This window comes from Callospermophilus lateralis, chromosome 1 (assembly GCF_048772815.1).
Source record: "Callospermophilus lateralis isolate mCalLat2 chromosome 1, mCalLat2.hap1, whole genome shotgun sequence".
NCBI classification, from domain to species: domain Eukaryota; kingdom Metazoa; phylum Chordata; class Mammalia; order Rodentia; family Sciuridae; genus Callospermophilus; species Callospermophilus lateralis.
The window spans coordinates 215088067-215111279 of NC_135305.1; the positions used below are offsets into that span (position 1 = coordinate 215088067).

The following is a 23213-nucleotide window of genomic DNA, read 5'->3' on the forward strand; positions in this document are numbered from 1 at the left end:
TAGATCCACTGGAGAACCGAGGTCACAGGGCAATCCACTGTCCCCAAGTTGCAGAGATAAAGGCAGATCAAGAATCATCATTTCCTAGAACAAAGATCAATAAGCAGGAACTTCAGGCAGCAAAGCAGAAGGAGGTCAAACTAAACTGTAATTAATGAATTGCTGGGGATAAGCAAGGACAGACCCGAAACTTAAATACTTGAAGAGGCCCAGGCTTAGGGAACTGCACAAATTTGTAAACCTCACTGTCAGAAACCCAGTGGATTCAAGAAAAATGGCTTCCTGCTTCTGATAGGGAGACGAAAAAAGCAGCTGTTTAGAAATATCCCCAGAGAATTCTGTCCTCCTTAAGTTTCCTTCAAAAGAAAACTGTAAGCCAAAAGCATAACCAAATGGTATGTTCCCAGAGCCCAACCTCTGGGAGGAAGGGAAATATCCAAGTAAGTCCATGTCCCTCTAACCTGTCTGCCTCTACCAGTGGAGGGGTGAAATGACAAGTCACCAACCAGGAACACAGGCTTCCTCAAAACAAGGCCTGATCACAGGGCAGTGGAACACTTCTCCCTGCCAGAGCATCCTGCACCACCTGCAGAATGCACTGAGAACAGAGCCTTAGAGCCCCCTTGGAAGTCCCCAGGGGCATGCCAACAAATTTTGCAACAATGATGATATCAATGAATGTCTAGAAACATAATCTACAGGGGCAGTCATGAAAAAATAGAAAATCTGAGCAAGCCTACAACACAGAGCTTGATATAATAATTGAAAACTCCCCAACAAATGAAAGCCTGGGACCAAAAGGTTTCACTCTTGAAATCTACCAAGAGTAGATTTCAAGAACTGACACCATCCTCCTCAAGTTCTTTCAAAAATCCCTACATGAAACATTAAAAAAAAAAGCAAATGAATTAATCATAAGAAATGACTGAAAACAGGCTGGGGTTGTGGCTCAGTGGTACTGTACTCACCTAGCACGTGTAAGGCCCTGGGTTCAATCCTCAGCACATAGAAATAAATAAAATAAAGGTATTGTATGCAACTACAATTAAAAAATATATATTTTAAAAAATGACTGAAACTTTTCATAGAAATTTAAAGACATGAAGGAAAATGCTCAAAACCAGGGGTGACCAGTAGAAGAATGTGTCACTTTTTTTCTTTTTTGTTTATTTTTATTAAAATCATGCATCACTTTACAAAGGGAACACGTTCTGAGAGACGTTTAATTAGATGTTTTCATTGTGTGTACATCAGAGTGTGCAACTCTGGCAGGACAGCTCCTACACTCAGGCCGACTGTTCCCAGGCAACAAACCTTGACAGCTTGTTACTGAACACTGGACCCTTAGTTTAAAACACAAACACATTACACAGCTGTACAAAATATTTTCTTTCTTTATATTCTTATTCTATAACCTTCTTTTAACTTCTTCAACTTTTTTTGTTAAAAACTATGACATAAACATACATGTGGTTCATTCCCAGTTTTAGCACACACAAAAAATTTTAAATGTATAAAATACAATATTGCTTTCACACAATGACAGGTATAATGCAAGGGTTTTTTTGTTTGTTTTTGTTTTGCTACCAGAGATTGAACTCAGGGGCACACGACCACTGAGCCACATCCCCTGCCCTATTTTGTATTTTATTTAGCGACAGGGTCTCACTGAGTTGCTAAGCACCTCACTGTTGGTGAGGCTGGTTTTGAAGTTGTGATCTTCCTGCCTCAGCCTCCCAAGCTGCTGGGGTTATAGGTATGTGCCACCATGCTTGACTGTAGTGCAATGTTAAGTATTTGTGTGTCTAAGGTACAGCAAAAACAAGATAAAAAATAATCAATGGTACACAGGTAGAGGGTACTTACCATGAATGGAGCTTGCAGGACTGGACGTTTCTCTGGTTATCAGCGAGTGAAGGGTAAATGTGGAGGCTGCAGATATTCCTGTACACTGCTATAGACTTTATCAACACTGTACACTTAGTTTATTCCAGATTATTAAAATATACAATTTTTTCATTCTTCCATAACAAATTAACCTTACCAGACTTTTTTACTTTATCAACTTTTTAAGATGTTAAACCTTTGACTCTTTTGTAATAACAGCTTAAAACAGACACATTACACAGCTGTATAAAAATCTTTTCTTTATATCCTTATTCTAGAAGATTTTTTTGATTTTTAATTTTTCTTAAACTTCTTAGCTTTCTTGTTAAAAACTATGACATGAACATACGAATGAGCCTAGGCCTACACAAGATCAGGATCATCAATATCACTGACTTCCCCCTCTCTGACATGGTCTACCGGAAGGTCCTCAGAGGCAATAATGCGCATAGTGCCATCATCTCCTATGATGACAATGCCTCCTGAGGGACTTGCCTGAGGCTCTTGAGGTGTCACTCTTTGCAGAAATATGTCTGTGGTGGTTTGCTTCCTTTTTGCCTCATAGATCTGTTTGTACACAGATAATGCACCATGAACATTCTTCTCTATTAATGAAAACCTTTCAGGGTTGGGGTCCATGCTTTCAAACTTTCTAAGGAGCTTGTTGAGGTCTGTAAAAGCTTCTGCTAGACCCGTCATTGTGAATTTTCTTGGAAGTTCTTTCTCTTCTTTTGCAGTTTCCTTTTCTCTTGCTTTTTCTTGGGCTTTGTGCTCCTGGTCCAACGACTCCTCACTGGTCAGTTCCTCAGGAACCACCTCCAGGAGCTCCATGTCATCCTCCATGTCATCCTCCTCCATACCCAGAGTAAAGTTGTTGGCCATCTCAACCACAGCCTTGTCCATGTTTGCACCTTCCTCTTCCTGAACAAATCCTTTGAAATCATGGACGAACCTCTTGAGTGTCTTCTTCCAGATGCCATTCATACATTCCTTGGTGACATCAGCACTCACTTTCACATTATGTAATGAATAGCGATTCTTGAATCGCTTGAACCACCCAGAGCTGGCAGTGAATTCAACATTATAGTCAGGTCCAGCCTTTTCCTTCAACATTGCAAACAAACTTTTGGCTTTAGCTGTAATCATCATAGTACTGAGAGGGACCAGCTTCTGTGTCTGCTCTTCAATCCACGTCATTAGAAGTTTCTCCATATCTGATATGGGCCCTTCTCGAATTTTTGTTAGTCTGGTGGCCTTCAATGAGGCAGATCCTTTAAGAGCTTCTGTCACTTTGTTCTTGTTCTTCAAGATTGTAGCTATGGTGGAATGGGACATCCCTGATTGGCGAGCAATAACCATTACTGATTTTCCACCTTCATAGTCCTTAATCAATTTTAATTTTGTTTCTAGGTCAATCACTCGACGTGGCCTCTTACTGGCAACTTTAGCAATGGATTTTGTGTGAGTAGGAGCCATGATGAACACAATAGCATAAAATTAAATTGAGTATATGAGAACAATCAAAAGATGCAGTAAACCACCAGCTGTAGGAGGCTGCTAGCGACTACTGTCCTACACAGGGTCCGTTGTTGGCTGAAATGTCATTATGCAGAACATGACTATGTAAAAGTAATATATGACCATTGGAGATTCTGTATGACAATAGATGAAAAAATTAATTAGATAATTGGAAGCATTGACAAATTGCAAGAATAAATACTTAGGAAAGGCCAGACAGTTATTACATATGCTCCAGCAACATTTCCTATTAAATCTGAATTTATCCATAACCAACCACCCAGCCATTTTCCCCATTGTATAAAAAGTTTTCAAGGCATTAAAACTTGTGGACAAAAACAAGAATGACACTGTCAACAACATCAAAAACAAACTTCAGCCAGGCACAGTGGCACATGCCTATAATCCTAGCTACTCATGAGGCAGAGGCAAGAGGATTACAAGACCAGCCTGGGCAACTTAGCAAGACCTAAAAAAAATTTTTTAAAGGGTTAGGGAGCTAGTGATATAGCTCAGAGGTAAAATACCCCTAGGTTAAATCCCTAGTGCAAAAAAAGGCCGGGAGGGGCAGGACTGAGGATGTAATTCAGTGGTAGAGCACGCCTAGGTTCAATTCCCCGGGACTGAAAATAACAACAATAATAATAAACAATAATAAACTTGGGTTGGGTGTGGTGGTCCATACTATTCAGGAGGCATGAGGATTCCAAGTTCCAGGTTAGTCTGGGCAAATTAGAAAGACCTTGTCTCAAAAAATAAATTAGAAAGTCCAGGGGTGTAGCTCATGGTAAAGCACCCCTGGGTTTAATCCCCAATAACACACACAGAGAGAGAGAGAGGGAAAAAAAAAAAAAAAACACCTTGAGAGCTGGGGATCTAGCTCAGTGGCAAAGCACTTGCCTAGCATGTGCAAATGCAAGGTCCTGGGTTCAATTCTCAGCACTGCAAAATAACTAATTAAAGAACAAACTCGAAACAAACTAAATCTTATAGCAGTGGATGGTGAATGAACTGTGTGAGCCGTTTCTCAGCAGCATGTGTGCAACAGACTAAAGCACAAGAAAAAGCCCTTTGGCACAAGAAAAGCCCTTTGGCACAATATCAATGGTATAGTAATATTAACTTACTGAACTCTGAAAAGAGGCAAAATTCTGCTTCATGATAAACAGATGGTATGCTCTACGGAATAATGAAAACAATTGGGGCAGTGGTGACCTCTGAGTGCAGATAGGTCAATTTAGTCACTTGGGTGGTGAGTCCATGCATGTTTATGTTCTTATTGTATAAACTAATCATAGAATAAATAATTTATTTCAAGACTCTCTCTTTGCCACTTCAGATCTTATTATTCAATCCACTCGGGTTCCAAACAAGAAAAACTCTTACACCTACGCCATGGAATCCCATGCCTAAGCACATGGACACAGTGTGATCCAGTGGCAGCAAGATCCATCAAAGGGAACAAGGGGGAAGCAGCTAAGGGAAGCAGCCTGCTTCACCCACAGTTCACAAGGGGACCCACACTCAGAAGGTGAAACACACTCCCAAGCCTGAAGACCACCCTCCTGTGCAGGTGAGAATTTTGAGACCCTGAAAGAGGAGGAGACAGTAGGGTGTGGAGGTGCCAGAATTAAATTTCTTGAATCACTGCTTAGGAGTGAGCCCTCTCAACCTAAACTAGCAGACAGCCCCTCCCTTAATGTTCTCTTAAGAACAGGTTGACCTCAGGGGAAAACATTCTCTGGTCTAGACCTTATTTTTGCAACATTCTGTCATCCCCTGATCTCCACCTTCCTCTCTCCTCCTGGTATTGGGGACAAAGGGACACTTTACTGAGATATATTTGACCCTTTTTGAGACAGGGTCTCACCAAGTTACCCAGGCTGGCCTGGAATTTGCCATCCTCTGGCCTTATTTTTGTCATACAGAATCTCTGGCCTCAGGGATTACAGGTGTGCACCACCATGCAGGACTCCACCTGATTTCTATTCATGTGCTCCTCGCTAACTGTTGAGATACTAGGGGTTTCTCCCTATTACAATATTCCTTTCAAATAAAATCACTTCACCCCTCTATCAGGATTTTGTTTGAAAGACACTGTCCAGAAACAGCCCTAGTGCAAATAACACCTTCAGAAAAGGTATAAAGGACAGAGTATGTAATTCAGTGACAGAATGCTGGCCTAGCATGCACAAGGCCCCAGGTTTCATTCCTAGCACCACTAAAAAGAAAGAAGGAGAGAGGACATCAAGACCCTCTCTTCGACCCAACCCCATCAGCATATGCATTCCCAGCTGTCCAGTACATCTTTTCAATATAAAGGGTGCCTGCCATAGTTGGTGTGGGCAAGCAGGACACAGAGAAGGCTCCCCAGGAAGAACCAACCAGGCAGGACTTCAATGACCTCTCTTTGCAGGATCAACATTGGCCTTATGGAGTTTTGGTCTCAACAAGGTTAGGCACTTACATTCATTCATTCATTCATTCATTCACTGTGGTGCTGGGGATTGAACCCAGGGACACTCTACCATTGAGCTTCATCCTCAGCCCTTTTTTTAATTTTTAATCTTGAGATGGGGTCTGGATAAGTTACTGAGGCTAGCCTCGAACTTTTGATTCTCCTGCCCAGCTTCCTGAATTGCTGGGATTACTGGAGAGGTCCACCCACACCTAGTACCTATAAAGTTTCTAAAGGAAACCCTCTACCCAAAGACATTCTTTTTTTTTTTTAATATTTATTTTTTAGTTATAGGTGGATGTGATATCTTTATCTTATTTTTATGTGGTACTGAGGATCCAACCCAGTGCCTCATGCGTGGCAGGCGAAAGCTCTACCTTTGAGCCACAACCCCAGCCCCCAGAGACATTCTTAAAAGGCATCTGTGTCTAGACAATATAAAAAAGGAGACTGGAAGATTCTTACAGTAGAGTGTCAGGAAGTTTTCCTCTGCTTTTCTATTGGTTGAAAAGATTCCAAACAAAATACATCTTTTAAAGAACGTCATTCATTGCTTTGTGGGAAACTAAGCAATTAAAATGCGATGTCCGTATGAAATGCAAAACGAAAGATGAATAGTTGACATTGATGTTGTGAACTGAAGAGGGACAGTTGGCATTTGGGCATGGGGACAGGGATGTGGATTTGTGACAGTTTCCCATACATCTGTAAAACTCAAGGGGAAAACGATGACCCTGGAGCGGGAAAAGGAGGGACAGAGGACCCCACCGACCACAGCTCCTCCAGCGCACGAACCCCTCACGCGAGATGTCCCCACGACCCTTCCGCCGCCACCACACAGTCGGGGGCGACACGGCGCTGTCCAGAGAGGGCTCCTGGCCCGGCCCAAGTCGCCGCGCAGGTAGAGGAGAGGACAGTGGGTCCGGGCCTCCCGCCCGGACCCACCCGGCAGGGCCGAGATGCCCGAGGACCCAGAGGCGCCATCGGCTGACAGGGCCACAGACTGCGGAACTGAGGCAGGGAGGCCGGGGTCCCCCTAGGGCCGGTTCCAACAGCCTCAGCCCCATCTCAGAACGCCCCGCCCCTCACTCACCGTTTCCCCGCTTCCGAGAGCTCCTGGGTTCTCCCCACGGCTCCCTCAGCCGGCGTACAGCTCCGTCTCGGAGCGGCAGAGCGACCCGCCCCGCCGATAGCAGGGAAGCCAAACCGCAGTGGAGCTGGGGGATGCGAGAAATAAGATCCCGCGAGAATGTTGAACACCCGCGGGCGCGGCGGGGTCGCGCCGCCGGATTGGACAGCCCGCAGCCCACCCCTGCGCTCCTGATTGGATACGGTTCAGGCCCCGCCCCCGAATATTGAAAGAAGCGGAGCGGGAATGATAGGTCCTAGCCTCCATCCTTTCTCAGACTGGGTTTTCTCTTCTCCCCAGAACCTTTCCTGATAAAGGGAGAAGTAGGTGAATATTTGCATTTCGGGAGAACTTAACTCTTGGCTTTCCAGAGAAGACACTGGCATCTTTTTTTTAGATCTCTTTTTTTAAAATTGTAGATATACACACACACACACACACACACACACACACACACACACACACTATGTGGTGCTGAGGATCGCACCCAGTGCCTCACCTGTGCTAGGCAAGCGCTCTACCACTGAGCCCCAACCCCAGCCCAGACACTGGCATCTTACCTGTATTCATGAAGCTTCCCCCACTCCCGCCGCCTTTTTTAAAATTTATTTTAGTTGTAAGTGGACACAATATCTTTATTTTATTTATTTATTTTTATGTGGTGCTGAGGATCGAACCCAGCGCCTCACACGTGCTAGGGGAGCGCTCTACAGCTGAGCCACAACCCCAGCCCTCCCCTTTTTCGGGGTCACAATGGGCTCAGGGAATTCCAGACTGCAGCGTCCGTTGAAGCAATCCCCTGGCCTCACAGGAGGAGAGGATCTCAGGCCAGGTCAGACCAGACTAGAACAGGAGGAATAGCTTGATGTCCTGCAAAGATTAGGAATGTGATATGAGGTTGATGTTATCAAAAGCATGACCAAAGCTTCCTGAAATTTTATCTTGCAAACTACTCATTTTCATCCAGGAAAATGAAAACACTCTAAGGAGAGAACAAACACATGAAAGGCATGGAAAAACTGGAATTATATGGCATCAGTATTCTATAAAGGAATTGAAAAGAGAGAAAAGTAAACATTTCATGTAGTTCAGGTAAGCATCCTGTTTCACCCACAGTTCACAAAGAAACCCCACATTCAGAGGTTATCATAATGTAGTCTTGGGAGCAGATTCTGCTGAAATGGAGCCCATTGTGGATCACTCCCTGGTTCTGAAGCAGGACATCTAAAGATTTAACTCTGGGAGCTCACCATGTGCTGCTGTCCCCTCCTTATAGTGTGGAAACTCTCCCTTTCTTGATACCTTAATATTCTCCAGAGGGACACCCATTTGTAATCACATTAGGGTTCTGCCCTAAAGAAACTGTCAAGATCATGAACTCTTTTTCCAGGAGACTGAGTCTCTAAACCTGACCTTCACAGGGTTTTAATTGTGAAGGTAACTCCAGTAACACTGTAAGCCACAACCAAAATACTTATCAGAAAACAGTCCCATGCAACCAGAACCACAGCCTCAGAAAGGACAGGCACACACACCCCCAACTACATCTGTATGTGGGTTCCCTGTCTCCCAGAGCTCTTAAGTTTTCCAGCATCAACTTTGCTTCTGTTAACTATTCTAAGCAGCTGGAGACCACATCCAGGAGAGGGCGCCTGCCCAGGACGCACCAAGAGAAACTTCATTGCCCTCCTCTGCAGGCTCAGGCTTGGCCTCAGTTTGGAGTCACTGGCCACAGGCCTCTGCTCCCCTCTTTATAAGTTATTCACCTGCTCCAATACCAATATTCAATTAATTAAATGAGACAAAGACCTTCAATTTTATTGAATAAGAAGTCTGCTGGGGGCTGGGTCTGGGGCTCAGGGGCAGAGTGCTTGCCTGGCATGTGCAAGTCCCTGGGTTCAAACCTCAGCACCACATAAAAATAAATAAAATAAGTAAAGATATTGTGTCCAACTACAACTAAAAAATAAATATTAAAAAAAGAAGTCTGCAGAATTCCTGTTTTCCTTCTGTTTATGTACAAAAGAGGAAATTTCTAACGTATTTTATGTTGATTAAAAAACTGGCAAATAAAAATTATTTCTTTGAGAAAAAAAAAGAAATATACTGGCAAACTATTATTTCCACATTAAGAAATTATTGTGGAAAAGAGCTAAAACAAAAAAAAATGTGAACTGTCCCTTTTCTCTTCCATGAACTTCACAGTGGATGGTTGCCATCTGGGGTCTCTGTCTGAGGATTTACATGTCCCGTTTACCCCACACACACCTCTGTGTGTGTGTGTGTGTGTGTGTGTGTGTTACTGGGGATCAACCCCAGGGCTCATGCATGCCAAGAAAGCCCTCTACCACAGAACTACATCTCCAGCCTCCAGTATATCAGTTGAAACCCTCTCTCCATCCCACATCCACTGACTGACCCATTGAGTCAATTTTGTAACTGAATGCTAGACTATATGAAAAACTTTTCTTTCCCTGCACTCTACTATCCCTGGTTGAACCCATCTGACGCTCTCTCCTGTCTCCCAATTTAAATTATTCATTCAAAACTGTCATCTAGGATAAAATGTGATATCTTGGATGAGGACCATATCTCTTTTATTTGATTCTGTTCTCTTTAATTTGTCACAGAACCTGCTTATTGAGGATACACAGATCATATTCTACACTGACCTTTACCTGATGGCAATTACCGGGGGTGGGGCCGGTAGGGCGCGGTGGGGCGGTGTGGAGGGGTCGTCTCAGCAGAACCTTGAGAAGTCCGCATACTTAAGGAGGTATGGATGCTACTGCTATCCTCACCACAAGAGGGCGCAAACTGACTTTCCCTTTCTAGAAAGTGGCTCAAAGCAGTTTCTGGAGGACTTCTTTATTAAGGGAAAACCAGTTGGTAGAAATAAAGGTAACACCACCATTCAATTTAATTCCATTTATATTATTTAATTTTTCATAGGTTGTTAGCTGGGCGTGTGACGCACACCTCTAATCCCAGCAACTCAGGAGGCTGAGGCAGGAGGATCTCCAGTCTAAGGCCAGCCTCAGCAACTTAGCCTAGGCTCTAAGCAACTTAGTAAGACCCTGTCTCAAAATAAAAAATAAAAAAGGGGATTTGGAGATTTGGCTCAATTGTAAAGTGTCCCTGGGTTCAACCCTGGTACAAAATAAATAAACAAACAAACAAATAATAATCCTAGGTAATTAAAAAAGCAATAAGCTCTGTGAATTTTCATTGTCTATCCCTAATTCTGAAAAGTAATTGAAAAAAATCTACACATAAAGTTGGAGTAAGGTCACCTGGGCAACCCAGCAAGACCCTGTTTCAAAAAAAGAAAGAAGGGCTGGGTCGTAGCTCAGTTGTAGAGCACTTGCCTAGTACATGGGAAGCACTGGGTTTGATCCTAAGCACCACATTAAATAAATAAATAAATAAATGGTATTGTGTAAAAAAGAAAGAAAGAAAAGAAAAAGGAAAAACAAGCAATCAGGATAACATGAACCTGTGATTACAGTGACTCAGGATACTAAAGCAGAAGGATCACAAGTTCTAGGTCAGCCTCAGCAACTTAGTCAGACTCTTGTCTCAAAATAAAAAATAAAAATCCAGAGCCTCATACATGCTAGGCAAGTGCTCTACCACTGAGCCACAACCCAGTCCTGTTTGTTGTTGTTTTAAATAAAATAACCAGTGATCATGAGGATTTGTAGAAATTGGAACTCTTGGGCATTGCTGGTAAGCATGAACATACAATTACCCAATGACATAGCCTCTCCCCTCCTACACAGCATGTATATATGTGCACATATGCATATAAATGATACAATATGTATCAAATCATACTAAAATCAAGGATTTAAACAGATACATATCCACCAGTTTTCCTATCTGTGGTTTTCTCAATAGCCAAAAGACTGTAGTGGAAACCACCCAAGCATCCATCAACTTAGGAACAAACTATGAAACATTCACACAATGTAATATCAACCAGCCCTGAAAAGAAGGAAGTAATGATCAAAGTTACAATGCAGATGAGCTTTGAAAACATTATGCCAGGCGTAATAAACCAAACACAGGACAGATATTATATGCTTCCACTTGCATGAAGTACTTAGAAAGCTCACAGAGAGAAAAAGTAGAGCGGCCAAGGGTATCCCTCAATGGTAAAGCAGGGGCCCTGTGTTCTATCTCTAGCAATGAAAAAGAGAGAGAGAGAGAGAGAGAGAGAGAGAGAGAGAGAGAGAGAAAGTAGAATGTAGCTTAACAGCATGAAGTTAATTGTTTATTTTTGTTATTGTTGTTTGTTTGGGTTGAGATCTTGTTATGTAATTCTCCTGCTTCAGTTTTCCTAGCAGCTGAGAGTACAGGTGTGCACCATCATGACCAGCTAGGAGTTATTATTTAATGGGGCCAGAGTTTCTGGTGAGATTGGTGAAAAATCTGGGCACTGTTGCACACGCCTGTAATTTCAGCACATCAGGAGGCTGAGGCAGGAGGATCAAAGTCCAAGGCTTGCCTCAGCAACTTGGGCCCTCAACAACTTAGTGAAACCTGTCTCTAAATAAGAAATTTTAAAAGCTGAGGATGTTGCTCAGTGGGTAAGCACCCTGGATTCAATCCCTGATACCTAAAACAAACAAATTTTAAAAAGGTAAAAAAAAAAAAAAAATTGTGGAAACACATAGCAGTAATGCCTGCACCACATTGTGAATGTACTTATTGCTATTGAATTCCACGTGTAAAATGGTTGAAATGACAAATTTTATGTTATGCATTATGTTCCACAAAAATAAACATTAAGTCAGACATTACAGTTGAAAAAATGAGTTAGGCTGAGAATAGTGGCACACACTTGTAATCCCAGACTCTAGAGGCTGAGCACCAGGATGGCAAGTTCAAGGTCAGTCACAGTACCTTAGCCAGATTCTCAGCAATTTTGCCAGACTCTGTCCCCAAAATATATTTTTTTTAATGGTTGGGGTTGTAACTCAGTGGTAAAGTGCTCCTGGGTTTAATCCGAGAGAGAGAGAGAGAGAGAGAGAGAGAGAGAGAGAGAAAGTCACTCTTAAGATGTAGCAATACAAACTATCAGAATTTAAAAGTGATAGAAAAAATGAAGACAACATCAACATGCTATATAATGGAACAAATATATCTATTATAGTATGTTAACGCTTGGATTCCCTAAAAGGGGAAGCAGGAAGGACAGAAAAGTTTGAACAAATAATTGCTTTAAATTTTTTAAATTAGGGGTTGAACAGGGAGCTTAGTGGTAGAAACACTTGCCTAGAACACACAATGACCTGGTTACACCCCCCCCCAATATGAACACACATACATGTACACACACATACATACACACACAAACACACACACAAATCCTAATTAGATTAAAAACATAAATATGGAGTTCCAAAAAGCTCAACAAACTGCAAGTACGAGATTATGAAAAAAATGTATACCAAGCACACCATCATCAAATGGTTTACCCAGGGATATAGAAAAATTCCTTGAATTAACCAGAGATATAACACAGGTTAACCACAGAAAACCAAAGATTAATTACATACTTCTCACCAGAAACAATATGAGCCATGAGACAATGGAACAGCAACTTAAAGAATGGAATGAACAGGAACATTAAGCAAGAATCCTATGCTCAATAAATAATATGTTTCCCAATGAAGGGAAAATAAAAAGTTTGTTTAGATATAGTGAAAGAATTTGTAATCAGTATACTTGCTCTATAAAAATATCCAAGGTATGCCTGAGGCAGAAGGAAAATGATACCATATGGAAATCTGGATACACACAAAGGAAATACCAAACATCATAAATATGGGTAAATATGAAAGGCATTTCCATGTTGTTTAAATATTTTTAGAAGGTCATTGCCTCTGAAAAATGGTGGATTAATATATATTAAAAAAACATGCAAAAAATCTTCAAAATGTTAAGAAAAAGAAAGATTGCCGGGCACAGTGGTACACACCTATAATCCCAGCAGGAGGCTGAGACAGGAGGATCATGAGTTCAGAGCCAGCCTCAGCAATGGTGAGTGCTAAGCAACTCATTGAGCCCCTGTCTCTAAATAAAATACAAAATAGGGCTGGGGATGTGGCTCAGAGGTTGAGTGCCCCTGAGTTTAATCCCTGGCACCAAAAGAAAAAAGAAGATAAAAAGAGAGAGAGAGAGAGAGAGAGAGAGAGAGAGAGAGATCATTGATTCTGTTAAACAATAATAAGAACAAATTATGGGGTATTAAAATTAATATGGAGGGACTGAGGTTGTGGCTCGGTGGTAGAGTTCTTGCCTAGCATACATGAGGCACTCAGTTTGATTCTTAGCATCACATAAAAATAAATAAATAAATAAATAAAGGTATGTGTACATCTTCAACTAAAATAATAATAATAATAATAATAATAATAATAATAATAATATGGAAATGCAAGTTACCTGGTATAGCTAAACAAATCTGGCAGTAAATGAACAAACAAACAACTACAAAAAAAAAAAAAAACTAGGTGCTGGGCAAAGTTCAGTGGTAAAGCACTTGCCCAACATGTGTGAGACCCTGGATTCAATCTCCAACATAGTGAAGGGGGAAAAAAATCAATTTTGGAAGACTTAATAATGCCTAAATTCTTATTTAAAAGCCATAATAATCAAACTAATTGGTTTTGGCACTTAGATAAACACATCAACGGAATGGAAAAAGGATGCAGAAATATCATGAGTGTGGCGCGGTGGCTCACTCCTGTAATCCCAGCAACTCAAGAGGCCAAGGCAGAAGGATCATGAGTTCAAAGCCAGCCTCAGCAACCTAGCAAGGCCCTCAGTGAGACCCTGTCTCTAAATATTATACAAAAAATGGCTGGGGATGTGGCTCAGTGGTTAAGTACCACTGGGTTCAATTCCCAATATCAAAAAAAAAAAAAAAAAGGAACTTTGGGCCAGGGTATAGGTCAGTAAGTGAGTGGCAGAGCATGAGTTTAGCATGCATAGGATTTGAGGTCAATCCTCAGCATTAAAATATATGTAAAAAATTAGAGACTTCACTCTGTTAAATTACTAAGGAAGTTTATTATATTTTCATAATAAGGGAAAAAAGAATTACAAATCATAATCCAATGGAGTATTTATATCCAGAATATATCAATAATTGTCAAAAATTAATAACCTGAAAGCAATGTAATTAAATACTTCACAGAGATATCTATAGCAAATATGAATGTGAAATATGAGCTGGGCTCAGTAGTTCACCTGAAGTCCTGGCTACTCAGGAGGCTGAGGCAGGAAAAGCTCTTGAGCCCAAGAATTTGAGGCAGCCTGGCCAACATAACAAGACCCCACGTTGAAAACAACACACAAAAAGATAGAAAATGGTCTTTAGCTCTTAGCTAGTACTGCAAAGGAACCAACTGCTGATACCTGCAACAACCTCAACATATCTCAAGGGAATTAGATTGAAAGAAGAAAAAGCCAGTCTCAACAATTACATACCCCATGAATTCCAGTAACATGGAATTTTTTTAGATTTTATTTTATTTAGTTATTTATTTTTGGTACCAGAGATTGAATCCAAGGGTGCTTAAACCCTAAGCCACATCCCCAGCCCTTTTATTTTTTATTTTGAGACAGGATCTTGCTATGTTGTTTAAGCCTCCTTAAATGGCTGAGGCTGGCCTCAAACCTGCAATCCTCCCATCTCAGCCTCCTGAGTCACTGGGATTATAGGCATGCGTCACTGCACTCAGCCTGGCCAGGATGCTTTTTAAAAGATTGGTTTATTGAGATATGATTCATATGCCATACAATTCACCCATCTAAAGTACAAATTCAATGGCTTTTATTACATTTATAGACTTATGCACCCATCATCATGATAAATTTTAATACATTTTCATTGTTCTCCCCTCAAAAATCCATACCCCTTGCCTACCAACCCCTTTTACCTGTCTCAACTTTCTACCACCCCTAAGCAACCACTAGTGTATTCTTTAATCTCAGTAAGTTTGCCTCTACTGGATATTTAAGATACATGGAATTATACAATGTGTAATCCTTCGCAAATGGCTCCAATCATTTGTTCTTTTGTTTTGTTTTTTTCCTTTTTTCTTTCTTTTTGTGTGTTTTCACATAATGTTATCAACGTTCATCCATGTTACAGCATGTATCAGGACTGATGTCATTTTATTGAATAATATTTCATTATATAAATAGACAAGATTATTGAGGGGCTGGGGAGGTAGCTCAGTGGCAGAGTGCTTTACCAGTATGCATGAGGCTCTGGGTTTTATCCCCAGCACCACATTAAATATTCTTTAAATGAGAAAATTATAGACATGGAATACAAATGTGTGGTTGTCAGGAGTAGGGTGGGGGAAATGACTATGGTTGTGGAAGGACAGTATGAGGGCTTATGACAGTGAAATTGCTGTGTATCCTCATTGGGTTAGTGCCCACCAGAACCTAGTCAGGTGATAAAACTGCAGAGAACTAAAGAACCCCCCACATCTACATGCACACACATGAGTGTAGACACACACACACACACACACACACACACACAAATGAGTGCATATAAACCTGGTGAAATCTGAACAAGGTCAGAAGGGAGACTGTTATGAACTGAATGTTTACTTCCCCTGAATATTCATATATCAAAGCCCTAGGGTTAGATGATGTCGGATGGTGGGACCCTCATGATGGGATTCGTGCCTGGGTTAGTCAACTTTCTGTCACTGTGACAAAATACCTGAGATAATCAATTTGTTAAGAGGAAAGGTTTATTTTGTCTCGCAGCTTCAGAGGTTTCAGTCCATAGTCTGTTGGTCTGTTGCTTTGGGACCCATGGCAAGGCAGCACATCATGGCAGGTGTCCCTGATGGAGGAAGCTACTGCCTCATGGCTGCTGGGAAGCAAAGAAAGAAAGAGGGGTGCTGGGTCCCAATATCCCTTCAAGAGCACACCTCCAATGACCTAACTTCCTTCCACTAGTCCCCACCTCCTAAAGGTTCCGCCACCTCCCAATAGTACCATGGGGTTACAAGCCCTCAATACACAGGCCTTTAGGAGACATTCAAGATCCCAACTATAGCATTGCTATTTGTTTATTTGTTCATAGTCCTGGAGACTGAACCCAGGACCTTGTGCATGCGACTGAGGTGCATCCTGTGCTCTTTTTATTTTCAAACAGGGTCTGATTAAGTTGCTTGGACTAGCCTCAAACTTGCCATCCTCCTGTCTCTGGGCACAACTCTCTCACAGTCCGTCTCTGGAAGTTTCTCTGGGGCACTATCTGATCCATCATAGGATCCTCTACACCTGGCTCAGGCCTAGCACCAAGGGGGCTGGAAGGAGTTCTGCCCTTCATTCCAACAAAATAGCAGGTCTGCAGGACATTGCTACACCTCAGGCTGTGCCACACAGGAGAGAAGGAAGGAGGGGGTGTTTGGGGCAGATCATGTGCTTTCTGCAGATGTCTTGAACTGCGGCTGCAATAAGCACAGGAGCTGCTGGGCCCAGCAAGGTGTCCCCAGATACCAGAACCTGGCCCAGACCTTTGGCTGACACCCAACCTGTCCAATGGCTAGTTCATGCACCCCAACACCTAAGGGACAATATGCAAAACTCCATCAAATCATCCCTCCTCTGCTCAGAACCCTCCATGGCACCCACCTCACTCATTCATCAAATATCCCGAAGGCCACATGATCTGCCCCAAACACCCACTCCTTCCTTCTCTCCCTGTGGTCATCTCTCCTCCCTACGTCCTTGCTCACTCTGCTCCAGCTATTAGTCCCAGAAGATTCCACCTTTATGATGGTTACTTTGTAAATGTGAAGTGCATTTGAGTTACTTACACCTTTAGAAATAAAATTTCCCTTAAACTTTCAGTTACAATTACAATCACCATCATCTTGTTACTTCCATAGCTGCTGGATTCTTGGCAAGAGGCTGTTGGTTACATTTTTTAGTCCATTTACAAATTTATTGAATTGAAGTCATTTAAACATTTTACATTTATCAGTGGGATGCATTTTACATTTTAACCTTTTTAAATGTCTCCACCCAGCAAATCCTTCTGAAGTCCATGATATCCAGGGCAAATCTAAAATGTAAACAAATAAGTAAGGGGAACAGGGGTGTAGGTCAGTGATAGAGCACTTGCCTAGCAAGCAGGAGGCCCTGTGTCCAGTCCCCAGCGTGGGGCAGGGGTTCAATAAATAAGAGGAGGGACTGGGGGTGTAGCTCATGGGTAGAGCACTTGCCTAATATCCTGGATTCAAACCCCACACTGGTCTAAATAAATAAATAGTATCTGTTGCTATAACGGAATATCAGATTGTGTGATTTAGGAAGAAACCACTTATTTAGCTCATGGTTTTGCAAGTCTAAGAGCATGGACCTGACCTCTGCCTGGTGTCTGGGGAGGAGCTACCTGCGGGATCATGATATGGCAGGGACGTCACCTGGAGAGACAGAGCCAGCGCTCCAGAAAGAACTGGGTTTTGCAATAAAGGCCATCCTGCAAGAACCCACTGATCATTAACTAGTGGATTCTCCCATTGGTGAGGTCAGAGCCTAGATGACCATCGCCTCTTAATAGTCCCACCTGCCCCACCTCTTAATACCTCAGCAAGAGGGTTATATTTCAATGAGCAGGAAGTAAGTTCTCTTAAATATTGTGCTGCTACTCCAAGCTCCACCTAATTATCAGATACTTTTCTATTTAAAGTTGTCAGTCTTTTGTAGACATAAATATCTGGTAGTATTTGTTCCTTCCAATGAGGGAGAAGCAATTAGGGGACAGGAATAGGATTCAAAACATAGGATTTTTTTGAGCTGAAATCATGGGTGGGATAAAGGCTTCAACTTTACTTCTCCTTATTTTCTTTGTTTCATTAAAAAAAAAAAAAAAAAAAAAAGTAGGCAGCCATGCAGGGTGATGCGGGCCTGAATCCCAGCAGTTTGGGAGGCTGGGGAAGGAAGATCACAAGTTCAAGGCCAAACTCAGCAACTCAGCAAGCCCCTAAGCAACTTAGTGAGACCCTGTCTCAAAACTAAAATAAAAAGGGCTGGGGATTGGCTCAGTGATTAAGCACCCCTGGGTTCAATTTCCAGTACCAAAAAAGAAAAGAAAATGTGTGAGGCTGGGAATGTAGCTCAATGGTAGGAGAGTGCTTATCTAGTATGTGCCAGGGCCTGGGTTTGATTCCCCAGTACTTCCAAAAAGAGAAAAAGAAAATGTTAACTGGGCATGGTGGCACACACCTGTAATCCCAGCAACTCAGGAGGCTGAGGCAGGAGGATTCCAAGTCTGAGGCCATCAGGGGCAACTTAACAAGACCCTGTCTCCAAAAATAAAAAGAGGAGAGGGGTGTGGTTCAGTGGTAGAGGGCTTGCATAGCAGTGTGGGGCAGTGGGTTCAATACCCAGTACTGTGAGGAGGAGGGCAGGGGAAGGGGGAAGGAGGGGAGAGGGGGGAGTGAGGGGAGGGGGATGTGTATGTGAAATAATTATGACCAAATGTACATTTTATTTTTCATGTGGTGGGTACAGTGGCATGTTTTAGGGTTTATTCTCTGTACTTTTCTGAATTTTAAAATTCTAATTGTGATAAAATACATATCACAAAAACATTGCCATCTTCATCATTTTGAAGCATACAGTTCAGTAGCATGAAGCACACTCACACTGTTGTGCAAATATCACCATCATCAGTTCTGGGGCTTTTTCATCTTCCCAAACTGATGTTCTGTCCCCATTAAATGCTCCCTCTCCCTCCCCCAACCCTGGGTACCTTCCACTCCATTTTCTATGAATTTGACTACTTTAGGGATCTCAAATAAGTGGAATCCTACACTATTTGTCCTTTTACATCTGACTTATTTTGCTGAGCATAATGCCCTTGAGGTTCAACCAAGTAGATCATGTGTCAGAATCTTTTCCATGTTTATAAAATGAACTTCAAATAAATTTTTTAACTTATGGTTTTCAAGTGCAAATTCATGTGCACATGATCTTAAAGCCAGATCTGTGCAGGGTGTGTGCTACAGTTTGAATATAGCTTGAATGTGTCCCCTAAAGTCTTCTCTGCTGGAAGTTTGGTCCCCAGTGTGGGGAAGTTAGGTGGCAGAAACTTTAATAGATGGGACCTTGTGGGAGGTGGTTGGGTCCTGGTGGCCTCACCCTTGGAAGGGATGAATGCTGGTCTTGGGTGATTTAGTTCTTGCGAGAATGAGTTGTTACGAAGAGGCACAGACCGTGCAGTTGTTTTCTTCTCCAAGCACATGTTTCCCTTCTGGCCTCCCCACCATGTGCTGAGCCACAAAGGTCCTCACCAGAGGCTGCACAAATGGGGCCACCAGAGGACTTTTAGCATCCAAATGTCCAAAAGAACAAGCTAAATAAGCACCCCTCCCCCAGTACTGGAATTAAACCCAGGGGTGGTCTACCATTGAGCTACATCCCAATCCTTTAAAAAAATAAATATATATATCTATAACTATATGTATATATTAGTTGTAGATGGACACATACCTTTATTTTATTTGTTTTTTATTTAGATGTGGTGCTGAGGATTGAACCCAGGGCCTCTCCATGTGAGGCAAGCGCTCTACCACTGAGCCACAGCCCCAGTCTCCCTCCCCCTTTTTTTTTTTTTTTTTTTTTTTATGTTGAGTCAGGGTCTCACTAAATGGCCCAGGCTGGCCTCCAACTTGCAATTCTCCTGCCTCAACATCCCAAGGCACTCAGAGTACAGGTATGTGCCACTGCACCCAAACAAACTCTTTTCTTGGTAAACTATGTAGCCTCAGGTGTTTGCAGCAGAGAAAAGACTGATAAAATGTGTCACAAAAGGCGAGCATCTGGGGCTGGGGCTGGGGCTGGGGCTCAGTGGCAGAGCACTTGCCTAGCATGTGTGAGGCACTGGGTTCAATTCTCAGCACCACATATAAATAAATTAAATAAAGGTCCATTGACAACTTAAAAACATTTTTTTTAAGTGAGCATCTATGGATTCTTTGGTTTTCTCCCTTTACGACTCTCCTGGGTTCTGAACAGCTCCTCTTCCTTGATCCGCCCACTGGTGAATGGAACTCTCATTTGCTGATTTTCTGTGCACATGGATCAAGATTTTGTTTTCAGCCATCTTCTTCCTCCACCCCTCCCTGCCTTCTATGTGGTCCTGGCCTTAAAGTTGTTCTCTTGGTCATGTTTAACATTTTTACTCTTGTCCCTGTGTCAGTCAACTTTCTGTTACTGTAACAGATACCGAAGGCAACTTAAAAAGAGGAAAGGTTATTTTGGCTCAAGGTCTTGGAGTTTGGTGGTTAGGGTCAGGTGGTTGGCCCTGGAGCAACATGGCACATCAGGGCAGGGAGAGCAGGCTACATCAACTTCCACCTTGTAACTAGGAAGAGAAAGAGGAAGGGATGTGGTCCTCATCTCCCCTTCCAGGGCATGTCCCCATTGATCAGCCGACCTCCAAATAGGCTCCTGCTCTCAAAGGCTCCACCACCTCCCAGTGGCACTATGGGTTAGGGACCTAGTCTTTAACCCACGGGCCTGGGGGACACTTATCCAAGTCATAGAACCTCTTTATTCCTTCTCCCAACAACTATATAACTCCTTTGATGATTACAACCAGGTAATAGTAAATATGGAGGGGTTGGGGGTGGAACTCAGTGGTAAAGTATGTATTTAGCATAGCTTAGACCCTGGGCTCCATCACCAGCACAGGAAAAAAATTTTTTTAAAGTGAACCTTTTTAAAGTATGTACTAAGTGGTAGGCACTCCCAGTTTGGGGAGGTGGTACTGGGGATTGAACCCAGAGATACTTAACCACTGAGCCACAGTGTTTAAAAAGGACTGGGGATATAAATCATCCCTAGTTCAAACTCCAGATTAAAAAGAAAGAAAGAAAGAAAGAAAGGAAATAGAATTCATTCTTTCCTATTATGATGGAATGAAGACTATGGGACAGCAAAGATTTTTTTCAAATGTCCCTGAACTTCTTTCCTTCTGTAGACTCTTTTGGAAAAAAAAAAAAAAAAAATGGGGGGTGGGAGACACTCCATTCTGATGCCCCCTGTAATCTCAGGAGGTCCTCCAGCAACCAGTGGCATAATTGTAGATGCCAGTTGGCCCATCCTATGTCACACCTATGGGTTACTCTTTGAGACATTGAAGATGACATTAGACACATGGCTCTGGACATGGCACCACAGGAATGTGAGCTCTAGTAACTAGCCTCCATCTGCTATTTATTTGATTTCCCAGAAGTTGCCATCCCCTGGTTCTATCAGCTCTCTAAAAATTTACTATTCCTGTTGAACATGCAATATAAGCTGGACTTCAGAGCCACTTCTTTGGGATTACTCATTAAATGAGTCCCATGTATATATGAACTATACATGTTAATAAACTGTTTAGCTAGGTGTGGTAGCGCACGCCTGTAAACCCAGCGGCTCAGGAGGCTGAGGGAGGAAAATCGTAAGCTCAAAGCAGCCTCAGCAACAGCAAGATGTTAAGCAATTCAGTGAGACCCTGCCTCTAAATAAAATACAAAATTGGACTTGGGATGTGGCTCAGTGTTTGAGTGCCCCTGAGTTCAATCCCCAGTACCCCCCACCAAAAATTAAAAATGAAAATAAATAAACTGTTTCATTTTCTTTTGTTAACCTGTGTGTGTGTGTATGTGTGTGTGTGTGAGAGACAGGGGTCCATTCCAGCTAAGAACTTAGAAGAGTTGAGGAAAAAGTTATTTTTCAAGACCTTACATTTCCTGTTATTTTTATATTGTATTATATTTTGTTGTTGTTGTTTTAAATATAATTGGGGAATGAATAAGTTATTTATTTAATGGTTGCATTATAAACTGTTTAGCACCTGGCTAAACAGTTTATTAACATGTATATTTCATATATACATGAGACATATTCAATATATCATGGGATATATTCAATGAGTAATCCCAGAGAAGTGACTTTGAAGTCCAGCTTATATTGCAGCTGATATTTATCAGTGTACCCATAGATTTAGGTGAATCATTGTATGTAAATTTCACATGGTTGAGGAGAGGGACTATGAACAAATAGTGAACTCTAGCTAGTAATGAGAGCACGGAAGTGTTATGAAGGAAATGTACAAATTTATGCAACTAATATTAAAGTGCATAGAAATTGCATAGAATTACCAAGGATACATGAGGCCCTGAGTTATTGGGACACAGAACTGCAAAAAAAAAAAAAAAAAGACAAGAATTAAGATGGATGAATTCATACAATAGAGATCAATGGATATAAAAGCAAACATGCTCAAAACATTAATTGCATCATCCAGGGGTCAGTATGTAGGGGTGTATATAACTTCCCCAAATTTGCTGAGTTTGAAAATCCTTCATAGCATGCCAGGAGCTAGCTACTTGGGAAGCTAAGGCAGAAGGGTTATAAGTTTGAGGCCAGCCTGGGCAACTTAGCGAGATCTTGTCTTAAAGTTTACAAAAAGGACTGGGGATGTAGGTCATGGATAGATCACTTTTATATCTTGTGTGAAGCCTCAGTTCTATCTCCAGAGCCAAAATATAAATAAGTAAAATATAAAATATAAATAAGCAAATAAAATATAAATAAGCAAAATAAAATGCTAGGGACTGGCTATAGTTAGGGTTTGAATCTCCTCCAAAGGCCCAGTGTTAAAAGTTTGGGCCCGAGCGTGGCACTACTTGGAGGTGGTAGAAACTTTAAGAGGTGGGCCCTAGTGGGAGGTTGAGGTCCTTCATTAGTGCTGTCACAGGGGATTGTGGCTTCCATTCTCTTCCTGTGGCTTCTTTGATCCACCACATGCTCCTGCCATGATGTGCTGCTTCTCCACAGACCCAAAGCGACAGGGCCAACCTGTCATGGACTAGCACCTCCAGAACTGTGAACCAAAATGAACCTTTCCTCTCTGTAAGTTGATTATTTGAGGTATACAAGAGAGTAATGGAAAATCATCAGCTAACACAGGTCTCTGTCCTGAGCCTCCCACAAGAAAGCCTGTCTCCCCACCTGAACAGGAGGACGCCCTCATGCCTAGTGCATCCACACAGGGGTTGGTTCACTTCCCCCAAAGCAGTTCCTCTCCCTGCACCTCCTCCTCAGGGGTGGATTCCAAGCTTCACACCAAGCTGTGAAGGTGAGTGATACCAAAGCAAAACATATTCAGATATTAAT

General features: G+C 42.1%; 2 protein-coding genes across 10 annotated transcripts in view; one reads left to right on the forward strand and one right to left on the reverse strand.

The window, feature by feature from the left end:
* The window catches only part of Acp5 (acid phosphatase 5, tartrate resistant), a 42617-nt gene that overhangs the window by 11008 nt on the left and 8396 nt on the right, over positions 1 to 23213 (forward strand). For 5 of the 8 annotated variants that reach the window (XM_076848184.2, XM_076848191.2, XM_076848236.2 and 2 more), the window contains exon 2: positions 4745 to 4978. The exons of 1 other annotated variant lie outside the window; for it this stretch is intronic. The gene's annotated coding sequence lies outside the window, so the exon portion shown is untranslated. Of the gene's footprint in view, positions 1 to 3303; positions 3349 to 4744; positions 4979 to 7959; positions 8085 to 23213 lie in introns of those variants that run through there. 2 more of the 8 variants (XM_076848222.2, XM_076848198.2) reach the window with 2 other exon arrangements.
* LOC143641709 (uncharacterized) lies at positions 10 to 7079 on the reverse strand. Of its 2 annotated transcripts, XR_013155476.1 has the most exons (3): positions 6957 to 7079; positions 1867 to 3539; positions 10 to 84 (listed from the first exon to the last, which is right to left on the reverse strand). XR_013155476.1 is itself a non-coding variant. In XM_077109457.1 (2 exons), exon 2 carries the CDS (start codon positions 3361 to 3363, stop codon positions 2251 to 2253), a length of 1113 nt encoding a protein of 370 aa, XP_076965572.1. In that variant the 5' UTR covers positions 3364 to 3539; positions 6957 to 7079; the 3' UTR covers positions 1464 to 2250. The 2 variants fall into 2 exon arrangements, 1 of the variants encoding a protein (XP_076965572.1); XM_077109457.1 differs by lacking the exon at positions 10 to 84 and having other exon boundaries at positions 1464 to 3539.